Source organism: Anarhichas minor, unplaced genomic scaffold (genome assembly GCF_050575085.1).
Source record: "Anarhichas minor isolate MPS153535 unplaced genomic scaffold, ASM5057508v1 ptg000032l, whole genome shotgun sequence".
In the NCBI taxonomy this organism is placed as follows: Eukaryota; Metazoa; Chordata; class Actinopteri; order Perciformes; family Anarhichadidae; genus Anarhichas; species Anarhichas minor.
This window is the reverse complement of record NW_027466478.1, coordinates 133,018-151,211: the sequence shown is the minus strand read 5'-3', so window position 1 is coordinate 151,211 and position 18,194 is coordinate 133,018. Positions and strand designations below refer to the sequence as shown.

The 18,194-nt window shown below is 45.1% G+C and overlaps 1 protein-coding gene across 8 annotated transcripts in view; it reads left to right on the top strand.

Annotated features, from left to right (window-relative positions):
- The window catches only part of vps13b (vacuolar protein sorting 13 homolog B), a 336,932-nt gene that overhangs the window by 207,925 nt on the left and 110,813 nt on the right, over window positions 1–18,194 (top strand). For all 8 annotated transcript variants that reach the window (XM_076105383.1, XM_076105381.1, XM_076105384.1 and 5 more), the window contains 2 exons: window positions 12,982–13,185; window positions 18,032–18,158. In XM_076105383.1, the coding sequence (XP_075961498.1) occupies window positions 12,982–13,185; window positions 18,032–18,158 (331 nt within the window). The remainder of the gene's footprint in view (window positions 1–12,981; window positions 13,186–18,031; window positions 18,159–18,194) is intronic.

The window sequence follows — 18,194 nt, the reverse complement described above, 5'->3', positions numbered from 1 at the left end:
TCAACCTCAAGAAAGCAGGAATGTGCAGATGCTTTCAAATGTCCATGTGTGAAGCCACAAGCTCTTCTGTGGCTCTGGGAAGCCAATGTGAAACCAGTGGCGTAATTGCCCTAATGCTTGTGTAATAAGGCACATTACGACCCCAGGAGGCCCAACCAGACTTGAAAGAACCAAGAGGCTGGCACTGAAGCGGGCTCAGAACCGTCTTCCTCCTCCTGGTCTTTACCGGTTGTTTGTCCTCCGTCCCGCTCGGTATCGGATCACTTCTTTAATGTGCAGAGTGTTACCAACTCTAATATGTATGTTTGATTAGTCCCTCTGCATTCATTTGTTGTGTCTGGTTAGCTAGCCTGTTTAAATAAATTCCTAAATAAACAAGTGCAGTATGTGTAAATTGAATATCCTCTGATTTGATTTTGCGGTCTTGAGGCAGTCGCTTCTTATTAATCCTTCTAAATGCACCTGCAGTATGATCGAATGCATCTATTACTATATACAAGTATCGATGTAGTTTGAGTCCCACACTCCAGTTTGATACCAGTGCACATTTTCATCAAGAACCTTCTGCTATTTTGAATATCTGTATGACATAAAGGAACTGAATGTGGAATGAATTTCACGCTATTGAGTTATTATGGTTGCACGCCTACAGGTATTGTGTTTTGTACACTCAGCGTGCGTGCGTGTGTGTGTGTGTGTGTGTCAGTCATGTTACTTTAGCTGCAGGTTTGAGAGAACCGCAGAGGGAAATGCGAAGCCACCGTGTAGACAACTCTACTGCGGTGGTCCCCTTTCTTCTCTCCACAACTTACCCCCCCCCCCCCCCACACACACACACACACACACACACACACACACACAGCCCTCCAATCAGCCCCCCACCCCTGCCCACATGTAACCGGGGCAAAAATGATTAACTCGAGCAAATATGCTTCGCTCCATGTATTTCCGCTGAAATGAAAATGTCCGACCGTTGGCAGGACTTGCCTCCATTCCTCAGCGGTGACGAGGAGCCAGTGTTTAAAGCATCATTGTTCCCCTCCTTGATATTTTTCCATCTCCTCCTCTAACAGCGGAGACAGCATTTGAAGGGCTTTGAACAGTTTTTGTTTTTTTGAAGGGCCTCACATTGTGTGTAGCCTGGTAATGGACTGATGTTATTAGCATTTTAAAGAGAATTTAGTTTTTTTTCTGAGGGAGAGTTCCAGCTGACAGACACATGTTGGACAGGCAGCACAGGGAGACTCCCACATCACAAGCTGACATGTCTGACTCACACACACCATGTCACACATTCTACAAAGACACTTGTGCACATTACACTTTTGTTTTAAGCCGCGTGCAAACATCACTGTGCTGTGTGAGACCTACACAGTAACATTTAACCTGCTCATCCGTCCATGATTTGGCCCGTCACCAGTCTGTCACCTTCCTTCAGAGTATTCTGTCTCAGGGAGCCGATATATAGAATTGAATTAAAGACTTAAAGGGTCTTAATGGGGACAACCATTTTCAAAATGTTGTCCAGTATTGAGGGAGAACGCTGCAGCTGCTGCACCATCAACATACGCCCACTAAAAGTGCTTGTTTTTGCCACTGACACACTCACATTGTTACTATAAGTGTCTGACAACATTCTGGAAAGATCCCAACAGAGAAATGCAACCTTTTTTTAGGTCCAGGTGTAGAGAACTACAGTAGAGTACTGTAGACTACTACAGTATATATTCAAAGCATTGATATGTGATTGATAAGGAGCCACAGTTGCACAATATCCTTTAATCAATTCTTCCTCCTCCACCAGACCCTGACAGGCCTAGTACAACTCCATGGTCCAGTCTTCATGTATCCCACAATCCATCTCTCCTGTCCCCCTCTACCCATGTGGAGGTTTTGCTACCTTCTCCTCACTTCTTCCCTTCTCCCTTCAGCAGAATTGCTTCTGTTCCTCCCCTTCTGTCGTTTCTCTACATTGTCGTTGCTGAACACGTGCCCTCCTCTGTCCTTCACCTCCCTCTTCACTTGGGTCTCCTCGCTGCTCCCTCCCTCTCTCGTCAGTTTCTCTCTGGTCAGCTCACAGGATGCTGTAGAGCATTTCCTGCCACAGGGGCAACAGGAAAGAGTGCGGAGCACGGCCCTGTTTGATGTGCCATCTCCTCTAATTCTCTACACCTGGACTCTTCGCTCAGCAGAAACAGTAGTTCTCTGATTTCCCCCCCCCCCCCATTCATTCCTTCCTTCCTATCCTACAGCATCCTTCACTCAACATCTCATTCTGTCCCTGCAGCCTCTTGGTTCACGACATATACTCTTCTGTTCAATGTGCTTCTTAAGTTGGTAGAGCCTCACATCTTCCTCATCTCTCAGTCCCTTCTGATAAAAACAAGGCCCGCTCCGTTCTCCAGCTCAACGCAGACACTGCCCAAGCTCTGTTTTGCATGTTTTTGATTTTCGACTCCCCTCCTGCTACTTCTTTTTATTATTTTGTCCCCTTTTTCTTCCCCCTTGTCTGTTCTTTTTCTTTGTTATTATTCCAATTAAATGTTCTCAGGGCCCGCAGCTGTTTTGGATGTCGGCATGGTGGTCAGAAAGTTTTGGCATCGTGTTGTTCGAATGCCATATTTTCACAGCGCGGCCTGTTTAGAGTTGTGGTTTTGTCAGGAGCCTGGCCCTCAGGGGCCACTTCCTCACTGTTCTGGAGTCAGTGTACCAAAACTCTGACTGGCACGAGTGGAGAGGGGAGAAGAGAGGGAGGATACTAAAAGAAGGTAGAAAATGATTGGCGAGGTAATTATGTAAAGATGATCTAATAATGGAGGTTATCCTCCATAAGAACGTCTCTATCATCGTGTCTCATTGAGGGTTTTTTTAGGTTTCATGCTCTGTCTCCTAATTACTAAAATTCAGTCTTTCTACTCATCCTCTCTCCTAGTTCTGCTTCTCACATTCTGCGTGTTTCTTCCTCCTTATTGGAAAGAGGTGCAGCGCCGGCAAACACAGAAACAACCAGACTCAGGCCGCTTCTCAGAGAACGCTGTCGTCCGCACATGTTCAGTGTGACGGGCTCCAGATGAGGCTGATTGAATGCAGCCTTTATTCTGACTCTCACCTACCCTGTAGGTCTCCGATTTGCAGCCGTTTCAGCAACCTGTTGAGGGCATTCCACTCACACCGCACCTCCTCTAATGTCACGTTTCTCTACGTTACTCCTAATCTCTTTCAGCGGGTTTCTCTCCCCTTTTCGTTCACACTATATGTGTGACAGGAAGTGAGAGCTTTCGCCTCGTTTAACCCGCAGAAGTCGGATCATTTGACTCTCAGATGAAGCAGTGGGATTGGTGTGATGACGGCGTTTGAAATGACAGATAGCAGCCAGAGAACACAGTCAAAGTCTTTATGGAGAAGGATTTGTCTTGACATGTTTCCTGATACTCTTAAGTGGAGGAATTGGAAGATTGTGTAGGTTTTACTTGCATCTCTTTCGTAGATTCTTTTTTTTTTTTAGCTCATGTATTCATGCTTAAGGGTGGCAGCTCCTTATCAATCACATATCAATGCTTTGAATACATACTGTAGTACCTCTGTGGAGAAAATGACCCAGATAGGCCTTTTGGGCATGTGAGAGTAGGAACAGAACAAGTGTATGTAATAGATAATGGTCACTGTGGAACCTTCAAAAAGTCTTTAACGTCATCAAATATCCTAAAAAGTATTATTTTAAGTTTTGAGGTGATGCCTAGTTGCATGAGAAATATCTCCTCACAGAACTGACTTGTTTACATATGGTGTGGCATTTGGTCGTGTCTCAGTCCAGCTCTTCGTTGCTCTTGTCATGTTCTGATTGGTGTCCAGTAATCGAGAACGTGGAGCAGTCAGCGTCCTGAGAGGAGCTACTGGCAGCTAGGGGCGTGGCTTAGGTATCTTAGGTGTTCGTTCTAAACAACAATGGCGGCTCCTCAAGAGGTTAGAGTTTATGCTTTAATAGCCACGTACTTTTTAATGTGCCTGCCATTTTCCAGACAGTTTCCAACGACGGCTTCTCAGATGGTTCGGTGTAACAAACCGCCTGGCGGGTCAGGTTGTGGAGATACAAAATGTCCACTTTGAATATTGTCAAGTTGATTTCAAACATAAAGCGCTGCCCAAATCTGCATTCATTTTGTTGTGGAAAGAGTATTGCATTTTTTTTTCTGTTGAGGTCTTAAAAAACATAAAAATTGTTTTTTTTAAAAAGTGTATTCGGCTTACCGGGACACAAGAAAAGAAAGGAGCCCTCATTAATGTTATTAAAAACACCTGTGCGCTTTCTAAGAAGTCTCATTGTCATTCTCTGTTTCACCTTCTTTCTACTTTTACATTATCTTTCTCCTTGATTTGAAATGAAGTTACGGTCCCTCTCTCATCCTTTTCTTTTTTGTACCTTTTCTCCATTCTTCCCTCCCTCCCCAAATCAACAGCACCACCGCCCCGCCCCATGTGACTTCCTCAGTCAGAGGGGGGGAGAAGAAGGGGGGAAATCTCCCATATAGAAATGTCACTTTGTATAAATACACTCGGCGGTTTGGATGAATGCGAGATCCGCTTCAGAATTATAAACACTGGCTCACGCAGCCATTTACAGAGGAGGAAGAATTAGCCGAAGTAGGAAGCATGTGTGCCCCACATTATTGTAATTATTTTATGCTGTTTTTTCCTCGCTGACATAGAAGTATTTGGACGCTATCTCATGAGAAAGAGCTCGCAGTGCCGTGGTCCTGGGCCGCACCAGGGGCTCCTAAGCTGCTCTCGTACTCTCAAAAGTCCGGCCCGTCTCTCCTTAAAGCCTGTGATTTAGACATAAGTTTTTAATTCCATTATGTGGGAGCTTCCAGCAGCGACTCCTTGTATTCTGTTTCATTCCGCCTTTGTTTGCTGCAGGGAAATCTGACTTGGAACAAAATGTTGTTTAAGGTCAAGGCAAACGTCAGCGAGCAAGGACCTACTGTTTTAGCTATCCCGTTACATGTTTGTTCAGCCCGTCTGCTAAACCTGTAGCGCACGTTAACCCTAATCAAATATGGCCATCACTCCCCATGACTTTGTTTAGGAAAAATGTTCATGTCTTTATCCGAAGAAGGATAAGGCCTTGATATGCAATCTCGTTGCTTTAAACATTTTGTCAGAATTCAATAATTGCTGTAAACAAACGTGTAATCAACTTGAAAGCGCTCTGCCAAAAGAGCCTCACTTTCACAGATAGAAATGAGCATCTTCAAAAACACAAAAAACAAAAGGCACCCGACGCGCATGTGCGCACTAATGTGAACCAGCTTGGCAATACCAAAGCGCTTAATCAATATCAAGTGGGGGGAAAAAAAACAGTAGTGGTTCATGCTGTTGAATCCATAAAGTGGGCCTAATTTTACAGCTCCATAAAACACCCTCCTCGCCGGAGCACCAAGTGAAGAATTTATGTGCAGGAGTAAATCAGGAGGAATGCTGCGAGGACTGTAACCATCTCGGTTTGAGACTCCAGATCATACAGCCAATTGTATATTGCGTGTGAGCGAGCATTATGTTTTAATCCAGTCTCACCACAGCTTTTTTTGCGTATTGTCCTGGTAGTGTGTAGTTCTGGTCTGAGAGAAAACACTGTGCTCAACAGTTTGAAGCGATAAGATTAGGGAACGATAAGCGTGTGCGCCGCTGTGTTTTCTGAGAATCTGGACGTCTGATACGACATGTGAGATGCAGCTGCAACAGTGCTGCTCTCGCCGCATCATCAATTATCCTCAACCTACTTGAAACTGCGTCAGCTGGAATAAATGTTTTTTTGTTCTGGGGCCACTGCGGCTCCTTTATGTTCGAGTCACTTCAGGCTTTGTCGGTCAGAGCGGTGAACGTGCCAAGCTCCCCCGCCAGAGACCAGGGGTAGGCTTCGGATCTGCAGTCTTCTTCCAGCAAAAAAAAAGGATTATTTTCCTTTAATTAGTGTAAAAGTGGCATTGAGGTATGTGCCTGTTCTACTTTAGCTTGATGAAGATGACTGCATCTGAGGGCAAGCCAGATCCTTGACTATGGCCCTGCCATGTTTCCCACTGCAGCCAGTTGGGAATAATCTATTCCAGCGATCAATTAAAGATAAGGCCTCTCGAATTAAAATAGAGGGGTGGGGTTGGGGGGTTACATCATTGTGGGGACACAAAATGTGTTTTCAATCTGAGGTCTGAGGAAGTCAGCGAGGCTTTCCCTTTCACACCTCGGGACCCGCCGCTAGAGCTCTGCCTGACATGTTTTATAAAGGCCGAGCCGGGAGGAAGCGTGTCCAATCTGTAGAGGAAGTGATCTCAGGAGCACTGGCCCACTCACTTTTAATTGGGGCCAATGGGGTAGCTTTGTCCTGCAGGGACACACAGACTACTACTACTACTACTTCTCAGCAAGTGCGAGTATTGTATTTTTCATGCATTATCATGTTTTTGTTTCGTCCGTCAAGTCCACTCTTGTGAGGGCAATATCTCAGGAGCGTCTTCACATTTGGCACTAATGTCCACCTGGACTCGAGGATGAACTGATTAGAACTTGGTGGTCAAAGGTCACTGTGACCTTTACAGAACACGTGATAAAGTGATGACATTTTGGATAGACCTGCATATAAACTGCAGCATGAGTGGTTGTCAGACGCATACAATCGCAAGGCCGTGATTCTAGTTTTATTTTTTTTTGGTTCAACCTTTATTTGACCAGGATAATCCTATTGAGATTTGGAATCTCATTTACAAGGGGGTACTGGCCAAGATGGCCCAAAGTGAGAGACAACTCTTACGAGACTTAAAACAAACCAGCTAATTGCATCAAATTGTGGTTCAGCATCAGGACAAATACATCCAGTGCTCCAATGATCCTCATTCATGATTTTAGAATCTTACATGCTTTTGAAATAATGTAGTTTTATATGTGTCTGTAGCTCACACCAACATGATGGGCCGGAAAAAATGCAGGTTCAAGAATTGTCGAACGATCGACGGTTAGATCCTCGGCTCCTCTAGTCCATGTCGAAGTGCTCCTGAAGGCTGTGCCATCTGTTTGGACTGATGGAGAGTGGCACCTTGCATGGTAGTCTGCCATCAGTGTGTGAATGTGTGAATGACATGTAGTGTTAAAGCGCTTTGAGTGGTCGGAAGACTAGAAAGGTGCTATACAAGTACAGGTCTATGTACCATCTACCATGATCTGAGGTTGCAGTTACTGATTTTTGGTGTTAGTACAGATGATAAATAGGGAGGCAGCTCATGTAATGTGGCCTTATTCAGAAACTCTCATACAAACTGCAATGATGTGTGGGCGGAACCTGAATCTGGAACTGTAGATGCCACCATCTAAGAACATCGAGGGACAAGACGGACTGATGTATGACAAACATTTCAGCCGTTAACAGCAGGAGCCACTTCAGTTGTTCACAAATGAAAATCCAAGGTGCCTTTTTCAGTAGATCCAGTTCAGATATGTATCCACTGTATGAAGGAGTCCGGTGAGAAGTCCGCGCCTTTAAAAAGCCAATGAATTTCTGTCCCTGTTGCCCAAGAATGTACCGTGCAACAGACCGTGTGTGTGTGTGTGTGTGTGTGTGTGTGTGTGTGTGTGTGTGTGTGTGTGTGTGTGTGTGTGTGTGTGTGTGTGTGTGTGTGTGTGTGTGTGTGTGTGTGTGTGTGTGTGTGTGTGTGTGTGTGTGTGTGTGTGTGTGTGTGTGTGTGTGTGTGTGTGTGTGATAGTGATAAGCAGAACAGGAGCAGGACGACATCTGTGCATCTCAATATAAGGCCCTCAATGCTATTAGCAGGGACAAACTGCAGAGTACCTCAGACTGAAACGCAAGTTTGGAGTCTCATCAACATTCCGGACTGATGTGCAGCCAAGGACATATGATATTACGCGCCTTTAAAAACACACTCTTTCGTTATAATGTGTTAATAAACGAGCCAGGTTGTAACAAACTGTTCGTTTTCATCATACAATGAATCACTGCGACCAAAGATTATCATCTTCATTTATAAAGTTGGCAGCATGTGTGAATTTCACGAAGCCAAACGAAATACCTGTTCAGTCTTTTAGACATCGGAGTTCTGATGCAAGAGGCAGTTGTTTTTGTTTTAAGCTATCGCACGATGAGCCTATAAAATGTACACCGGCCGGCCAGACCGACATCTTTAACACGTCTAATACCGACCGTGTTTATCACAATGGGACCTCTCTGACATGTAAACTGCAGCGGGAGATAAATGACTCCTGTGATTAAGATATGTTGAAACCAAAGTGCAAACACTGACATTGTAAACAGAGGGCCGTCCTCTGTCTCTCAACTCATGTGCCGTCGTCTTCAGGGGTGCTACGTGCTCCAGCTAAGCCCTGCTTGCGTTGTATATAGAAGTAATAGTTTCCTCCTAAGATCTTGTGTAAATATGATATAAGTGTTTGAGTATGGGTGTCTTTAAAGCGCAATCAGCCTAATGAATCACAGGCTTCTGTTGGGAGCAGCAGTGGGGATGAGTAATGCTGTTGAGCTAAAACAGAATAGATTATTCAATTTTCGTCATGGGAATGTGTCGCTGCATCAAAGCCGGGAAAGCAGCAATTTATGTTTATTGCGTATTGTGCCAGAGAGAGAGAACGAAACAAATTAGTTATAGATTGGGATAGTTGTACTTGGCTTAAAGATGCCCGGGAGTAAGTACCTTGTTATTGCCAAGTGTGACAAATTTGGAGCGTTGTTGCAGCTCTCTTGTCTTGGATATTTTGTTGTTCTTGTGACTGTGTTCGACTCCTGTTGAATAAAAAGCTCCGGTGATCAAAACAATCATTTTTAGTAGCAAGCGGTATAAAAAGCCCAGTGAGCCCGGGGGGCTCCCGTTCTGCTGACTCGTTGCGTTCCACGACATCATCCCCCCCCCCCTCTCGCTGCGAGGGCTGCTCAGCGTTGTAATTCAGAGCCTTAATTACTGTAATTGGTAGATGCAAATTAACAGCAATTGGACTTGACTGGGGTCATAAATCCGCAGCTCAGAAGTTGCCGAATTTCTGGCAATTCAGAGCGGACCACCGTCGGCAAGGGGCGCTTAACTCGCTAAGTAATTGCAAGTTTCATGAATCATAATGCTTACGAATTCCCCCTCGACACACACACACACACACACACACACACACACTCTGGGACTCTGCTTAAAGCCACTGGGAGTCATAGCAGACGAATGGGGAAGCCACTGTGCAGCTTTGGCCTTTCCACATCAGAAGCACCACGGGGTGCTAACGGTGTTTGGCTAATAACATTCTGGAGCCATGGAGAACGAATATCAGAACCTCAACTGAACACTTTTATGGACAGTGATGCTATTCGTGCCTATTCGCACTAAAACTCTTATCCCCTTCCACCGCAAAATGAAATGCCACAGCAAATTATGCACCCTAAGTGTTTCACACAGCCCATGCTCTTTCACTTCAAATATACAGTAGTTGAGGTGTGCTCAAAACAAAGAACACTATAGCACATGTGTGCGTACAGCCTAATTAAGCTGGACTCGTCTGAATGAAGCCTGAGATCTGAATGAAATTTCTCCTCGGTGTGTATGTTCCACCAGGAGAGCAGAAGGCCCCGTCTCTCTTAAACACACACTTCCAGGCCCTTGCACACACACTTCCATCTACATAGACTCCTGCCTCTGTTGAACGTGTAAGCAGACATGTATTGCATGTGATTGTTGGGGGAAATGGAGTGAAAAACAGGTCCGAGGGGTTGTGGGTTCAGGTTGGGGGTTTCGGAGTGACGAGATCCAGAAGCCGGCGGCGCTTGGTATTACCCTGCTGCTTCCTGCCCCTATTGGCCTGGGGCAGGGGTGTGGATGGAGCTTGAGAGAGGAAGGTGGGAGGCCATTCAAAGCCAAGGGGCCATGATACACCCACCGGCCCACAGGACCCCCCCCCCCCCCTCGGCAAGAGTCTCTAACACAGCCCACCGCTCCCACACTCCTACCGCCGGGCCCGGAGCCCCGACCAGATCCCACTGCGGTTTGTTTTACAACCTTGAACCACGGTTAGCCTTCAAAAACCGTAGCTCGGTAATCAGGCTCTCCCGAACATTCCACTTTCGCTCCTTTTCAACAAGCCCTCTCACTTATTTACCCATTGGCTCCGTTCAATACGACTCTTTTAAACGCATTTCACATTATTTTTCTTGCAATTCATTCCCCCCTATCGTGCAAGCCTGGATGCTGTGTGCAGCAGCAAAGTAAATCCCTCACTGGTTTCACCTAATGCCTCCATGACATGCAGCTGTGTGTGTGTGTGCATGAGCTCATTTGCTGTTTATCAGTATATTCATGTGTATTAAGCTCATGGCTGTGTTCTGCATATGCCCAGTAGGTTCCTCCTCGAATCCTATTACCACTTCAGCACACGTTCCCAGATCTGCTACATGTTAAGCACTCAGTCCTCCCACACGTCCACTTAATAACACAAAACGTGATGGATGCTCCGCCCGGCACATGCACAGACCCAAAGAATGCTAAACACAGGAACATAACTTGCAATTAATTGCCCATTTGTAAAAGTTGCCCACATATCTTCTGTTCAAAGGAATTTGGAACATCATTATTTCTCTCTCTGTGATGGAGTAGCGGCGGACGGCTCTTTCCAAGTGCTGCGTTCTAGATGCATAGCACCGCCATGCCTCCGCTCCTCCATCTGCCGGTTCCCACTGCAGGGCTGGAGTTGGATGGAGGTTTTGACTCTGAGCCATGATATAATGTTGGACGGGAGCCCTCATATTTCAGCTCTGATGCGAAATCGGCCCAGTGGCTTTTTTCGGACTCAAATTGGGTTTATATTGTGTCAGAAGAGGGAGAGATGTGTTTTAAAAATAATAGCCATGGATGCCATGAAACAGAGCGTTCTTACTGCAGAGCTTTTGATCCGCTTTTTATAAATAGCAGAATTTTGTCGTAAAAAATAATGTTTCTGTGGTCTTTTCCTGCAATTAAAATAAGGTTGGCTCGGGAACAAGGGCAAAGCTAAGAACTTGTTTGAGAAAAGTTTTCTCTCGCTCTCTTACTCCCCCTTCTCCCCTCCCCTCCTTGCTTTTCCTCATCTGCGAAAGCATGTCATTTATGACTTGTTATTTTCATTTTTGCGCCACGTTTTGCACATGTTCGCATGATGTCTGATAATGGCATGGCGGACCCAGCAGAAGGGCGTGTTCCACCTGCCCCACTGCTGTGTGTTTTCAGCCGCTGCGCGTACGTGGAGGGCGCCGCGCTTTCCCAAGGCATTCTCCGGTTCCTCCCGGGCCGAGCCGTGTGGTCTTCACATGACCAATCAAATATGTCAAACCAGCCAGTGTTTTCCCCCCACATGTACAACAAGAAAATCTGGCTTCAATTATTATTGCACCCCAAGGGGAACTTCCAAAATTCCTCCCCTCCTCATTTGTCAGAAATGAAGCTCTCTCGTTTCCTGCGATTGGCTGAAATATGTCTTTTGATATTAAATCACGCCGGTTTCCACTGGCTGCATGACCAAGACAAATGTTTATCATATTTATTTATGTCATCGGAGATGACCCCGCGGCTCCGCAACGCAGGAGACTTGGCCCGCCGACTCCCATGTAATGTTGATTATGAGTAAGAGAGTCTCCTAAATAAGCCCAAGTTAAGAGATAATTTGGAAAGCATATGAGGTAACTGTGGTTTGTTTAATGTGAAAAATACCGTTCGGGGTTTGGGGAGGGTGATGGAGGTACTGTTACAAAAGCCCTAATGAATCTAGACTGACACATCCCACCCAAATCTTACAGGGCTCTTGGTTTGATTTGTATTACGCTCTGTTGATAAATGTGGTTCCAAATGTTGATTAAGGATCTGTTTCACTTGTTTGTATGTCAACAAATCCAGCTAAATCCAGTTATACACCTCTGATCTCCCATTGCCATTGTTTTTGTACTTGGTGCGCATTGTCATAACATCACGCTCTGGTAGAGGCCTTTCCAGCGTGGCTAAGGGGGGGGCGCTATATGAAAATTGCCATTGACGTTCCCGAAACAAATAAAACTACTCATGCTGCCGCTACATCTGTAGCCATTTTGAGCCCTTATTTATACCATTTAAGCTCTCATTTGAATTCACCAGCACAAATAAACATATAACGAAGCGAGAGCCCTGATGTCATGTGCAGATGTCGAATTCTGATTATTCCTCCTGCCTCGTGAAATTTCGCCGGGATCTTGTCTCTCGAAAGGCAAAAATAGATGACATCACTTTTTCTTGGCGCTGACGGGGAGGGGGGGGGGGGGGCTGCCCACTCCTGACAATATCTCTGCATCTCTCCTGCCACATCGCAGTTTGTGTATACTCTACAAGAGTTTCTGGAGCCCAAAAATAGAAAGAGGGAGGCGATAAGAGTCTCCAGACTACTGTGCCGTCCAGCCAGGGGTTTGAGCAATGTTTACTGCCAACGATAAGTTGGCATGAATCTGAACTTCTATAAAAAGGCAAATTATTTCACCTGAGGCCTGCGGAGTTATTTATCCCAGAGCCTGGCTGTAGCAGAGGCTTTGATTTAGTCTTAAATCATCCAGTAAAAAAACGTGTGCTACTAAACCACTGAGGAGGCAGAGGGCCGTAGTGGTTAGGGCCTGCTGCCAGAAGCTCTTTACTGGTTCAGTATAACAGACTACCTGCTCCACTCCTGGAGTCATGTACTTCTTTGTAATTGACTATAAAAAGTACAGCCTGACCCAATGTGACCCCCACAACGATAAATAAAGCCGATTCATGTTTTATACATTTAGGTTGGGTGGACCTAGACACCTGCTTGTTACCCCCTGCTACATGTAGTCCGCCTCTCAGAGATCCAAGTCATAGTCCAGCCTGGGCGTCCTTAGGATCATTAGCATCACTACGTGATTTGTCAAGTGACTCAACTAAACAGTGTTTTTCCCTCTCTCTTCACCTCTAGACGTGCGTTGCACCTCGGCATCCTGCGAGACCCGGGCTCAGAGGTGGAGGACCGGCAGTATCAGGTCGACCTGCAGTCCATCAACATCGGAACGGCTCAGTGGGAGCAGCTCAAGCCAGAGAAGGAGGGAACCAAAGGAGGGGTGTCCGCGGAGAGTGAGAGGAGCTCGCAGAACCCGGCCCTGGAGTGGAACATGGCTAGCAGGTCAGGAGGAGACACTTCAGTATTTGCATGTAAAGACTAAAGGGAAGACGATGCTGTGTGATTAATTACTTCAAGAAGACACCAATACTTTGGTTTTCTTGTTCATATAGTAAATTCTTGTTTTGAAAAGAAGTCTTGGTGCGTCCACTGTAGAATAGTTCAAACAACAGAATTGAATTGAACTCTTAACAAAATTCCCTGTTGTCTACAAAACAGAGGAAAGTGAAGAAAAAAAAGAATTCTGGTGAATCATTGACTTAGTCTGATAAGTCAATGATCAACAAACCTTTACAACTCAATTATTTTGACAAAAACACCTGTTTTTAATAGGAATACATTTTCTTTTATATCACACTTAGAAAATAGAGCACTAGATATTTCTTTTTTTTTTTTTACTTTTTACTTTCTCAGGGCTTCCGTAGTTTAAAACACACAAAAAAAGACACTACACAGGCTAACCACTCAGCACATTTCGGGAGTGGACCAATGTGACTATGTGGACAATCCACACAGAGCCGCATATCTCTACCAGGACTTAACACACAAGGACAAAATAGGGCTAGGGCTTAACACATTAAACCAGGACTGAAATGTTTGTGATTACTGAAATAACATCCGTCAGGTGACCAGAAAGACAAACCCAATTCAGACTGTGTGTGTGTGTGCGTGTGCGTGTGCGCGTGCGTGCGCGAGCGTATCATGTAGTTATTGAGTTAGCGCCCTATCATGGAGCCTCTCCATGCACAGTCATAATTACAAACCCCGTCATTTTTTTATAGACTCGGGAGCTAAAACAAGCACGAGTGTAACAGCCTGTTTGGCCCCACATCCTTTTTTTCCACTCATGTTTTGAGAGGGAACAGGCCCAAAAATCACAGGATCACAGGCAAGGACTGCAGATTTGTTGCCTGTCAACTAAAAATAAGCCTCGTGGAAGAATGCAGTGCAGAATCAACACAGGCCCGATTGAGACTGAGCACCCTCAGGTCACCGGAGCATGGAGGGGATGCTGGCTGAGACACACACACACACCTTTCACACAATGCACAGTAAATAGACACGTTTTTTGTTTTTTTTACTGTATGTCTTACAGATACACACACACGCAGTTTGATATGATAAATGACTGCTGGTGATGCTGAGCCCTCAGCTCTTAGACCTTTTACTGTAACAACCAATTTGTTGGATGTCACCCAGTTCTCTCTCCTCCCTAATTTTCTGTCGGCTCCCTGCTGTACACCATCTAATTAAGGCAAAACTGCCCAAAATACTCTGTAAAAGTTAGTTGATTTACCTCTTTCAGGCTGAACTGCAAAATACTTTTTAGGCAAATGTACGGAAGCCCTGAGAGGTAAGTGAGAAATTGCGAATGATCTAAATAGTTTTCTCTACTTTGTTTATGATTTAAGAACAGGTGACAAAAGGTTTTGCCAGGATAATCTTTGTATTTTCCTTAAAAAATGTTTTCATCTGTGAAACAGGTGATTCTTTTTCATCGATATGCTTCTCCATGCACTCTAAACACAAGGTATGAAAATTGTGCGTTAACAAGTTATGTGAATTAATCCTCACCTGGTAGAAAACATGAATGTTTTTTGTACTGTTTAGAACATGGAGTAGTGGTGCTTCTTGTGGCTGAAAATAGTATTACAACAAATTACAACAATCCCCTGTTTTCAAAGATGAAAAAAAATGAAAAATGATCGTGGCAAAACTTAATTTTTTCCACCTGTTTCACAGATTAAAAAATATTTCAGAAATAAGAAAGAAATTATTCTGAAAAATTCTGTTTTTCACCTGTCTTAAACACAGCAGAAACAACTATTTAGATCAGACTTTAGTTTCTCACTTGCCTCTCGGGGCTGCCATACGATGTCAAGTTAAAGCTGAGGCGCTCACCACACTTCTTAGAAGAAGCTTTAAACATCACTATAAAATAGGGTGGTAGAAGCAAGAATGCATTTTAAGTTACTTTAGTTTATATTTGAGTGTTTTGGTATGTGTTCACTTAAAGGCAATGTGTTGATTTTTATATTTGAAATCAACTCACATTTAGAAAATAATGATTTGAATAGAAAATAAGCCATGCTGTCTGGTTGGTCAAGAGATAGAAAGTCTTAAATCAGATTGTTTCACATCAGTCATTGAGATGAATCCTTCAACCAGAATGGTTCAGAATCAGTAAGCAAGTACAGCTTTAGTTTTTCACATTTCAACAAGACAATGGAGTGGACCTATGGGATGTTTTTTCTAACCACTAAGACCACCGTGATTCATTTTCACTCTCCCACTGTGTCCTCAGTAGTATTGGCCATCTATCCCATAATCCTCCTTTGTCCTGACCTTCTGCTAACCGTTCCAGGGTCTGTATTAAAACGGCCCTTTGAAGTAGCGGACTTGGACCTCTACGTAGCCTCTTACCCTCTTATTCCTGAGACCCTAACGCTCATATGAGCAGAAGGCTACTGCTCTCGTCAATCCAGTCGCAATTTTTTCTTTTCTACTCTCAATTTGCCCCGCTGTCGATGAAAACAGGGCTGCGCGGGCCCACTGCCAAGGCCAAGATCCTGACAGGGCAATGAGGTGAGATTTTGGGCTGACGCTTTGGGCTCCAGAAGATGCTGAATGCCTTTGAGTAGACTCAACTTTGCTACAGCTGCAGGTCTGGTTTTCTATTCATAACTTGATTACAGGATGACCTAACATGTAGCTTAACAGTTACTTTTGTTCTCAAAGGATTGACACACATTATTACATTGTAGCGAAGGTCACTTTGGTGTGACATCGACTTTTTGCCAATGTAGAGAGTGTCGTAGTGATTAATCATCTAATAATCAGAAGGTCTAATCTTCATCTCTTTTCATGTTCATGTTCTTGAAAGTTGAAATTCACACCAGTGATGCTTCTGTGCGGTCACGGCGAGAAGGTCAAATTTGCCGTTGTCGCCGAGGGTTTTTGAACCCCACCCTCGCTCTCACTTTGAGCTTCCAAATAAATCATCCGAGGTGGCTGCGGTTGCCTCCTCGTTCCTTCCTCTCCTCGCCGCGGCGGGAGAACCACCGGAGGTTCCGTTGGAAAATTGGGCTTCGCTGTGCCGCCACATGCTGCACTGCAATACCCCGGCCTCAGACACCACCAGCACCACCGAGTCATAACTGAACGTGTGATTGAGAATGTTCCGACACACCGAGGAAAGGGGAGTCAAGTTCACAGCTTTACTTGTCCGCTGCAATCACCCGCAGAAATACACCACCTCGCTTGTAACAAGTTTTGACACGCACCACTTCCAAAGTTCACACCTTTCCCTCGTTCCCTACATCGATACACCCCCACACCCTCCCCTCCCGCTCCCTCCAGCTTTAGAATTGTGGCTGTTTTTTGGAGTTCAATTCCAGTAGTTGCGGATCTGTGGCCTCAGTTGGTTTCCTGAGGGTTTTTTTTTTTTTTTGCGAGGAAATTCCAGCGTTGTGGATCCACTGACAGGATCTGTCCTCGTCACGCCGTGTATTTGCCGGCTAAGGAAAGACCCGTGTCACGGAGCTGTGAACTCTCTCCATTGCCTCCCCCCATCAGCCACCCAGTGCAGGCTTCCCTCTTTTTGCCCGTACCACGGATATCTCCACTTACTGTTCACACTGTGCAGCTCTGCATGAAAACAGAGTCCTTCTTTCCGTCCTTTGTGTTCCACCGGTCCTGTCGCAGGACTCACGTATTGCTGGTAAACCGAGCCCTACGCCTCCTGGCCCCGCTGGTGAATGATAGCACCTGTCCCCTGCAACCAGACACTCATTGTTTCAATCCCTGTCTGAGGGGAGATTAGCCAACAGCAATTGGCCCCACAGATCATTTCACCTCCGAATTAGGGCCTCCCTCGAAGTCTCCACGCAGAGAAATGTGTCAGGAAATAATCCCTTAAGGGCACTGGTAATGCACATTTGTGTAGCAGAAGTGAATATGATATTGGTGCTGGTTAAGTACTGTACTTTAGGCCACCTAGAAACAGGGCCTTTTATAATCCTGGCCAACTATAAATATTGGAAGCCGTACCACTTGATTGTTTTAATAGCAGCAGATGTGGCAATTAACACCACTTTGTAAAGCCCCCTTGTATATTTGTTTTACTGCTAACAAATGTTCCCACAAATATGGCTTGATTGTGGGAATGAACATTAGTGGAGACGGAGAGAGTTGATGTGAGAAGGTCTCCATTTGATCTTGTGTATACAATTAAGGGGTGTTCCCAATTGAGACTTGTCAAATAACGTCTCACTCCATCTCTGTAGCCATGCGGTGTTCAAGCGCGCGCCTCAAATGTGTTAGACCAGAAATGTTTTTTTGTTTTTTTTAAGCCCACTTATGGGAATATTTCACAAGTCTGGCCTGTGAGAGGAAAATCCAGTTCAGCTTTTCATTCTACTGGTTTGGATTCAAGAAAGAGTTTGAAATGGGAGCCTGCCTGTCAGCTCAGGGCAAAACAAAAGCTCCGTTTTGAACATGTTGCGGTTTCCACTGTGTTGTGTTGACTGGTCGTGTCCTCGGCAGATGGGAACAGTGTTACAAACATTTTACAACTGGTAACCATAACAAGTTATTAGTGAATAAAGTTTGGTGGGAATGCAAGCGAATAAGTGGTCCCTTATGGTTGCTGTCGGAATCGCTTCAACACCAGGACTACTCACTTTTAACTAGAATGTAATTCAGTTATTTCTAAATGAGGTACCCGATCTCCAAATGTCCAGATTCATCCCGTCATTTTCTCCACATATTAAGAGCATACGTATAAGTTACGGAACCTGTCTGAAGAAGTGCCTGCTAACGGTTTGATCCTCTATGTGTCTCCGTTCAGTATCAGGAGGCACCAGGAGCGGCGGGCCATCCTGACGCCCATCCTCACTGACTTTTCTGTCCGGGTCACTGCTGCCCCGGCCATCATCTTCAGCAAGAATCTGTCCCCTGACTGTGGACCGGCAGAGGTCAGTGTCCACCCAACATCAATCCAGGGTTACACC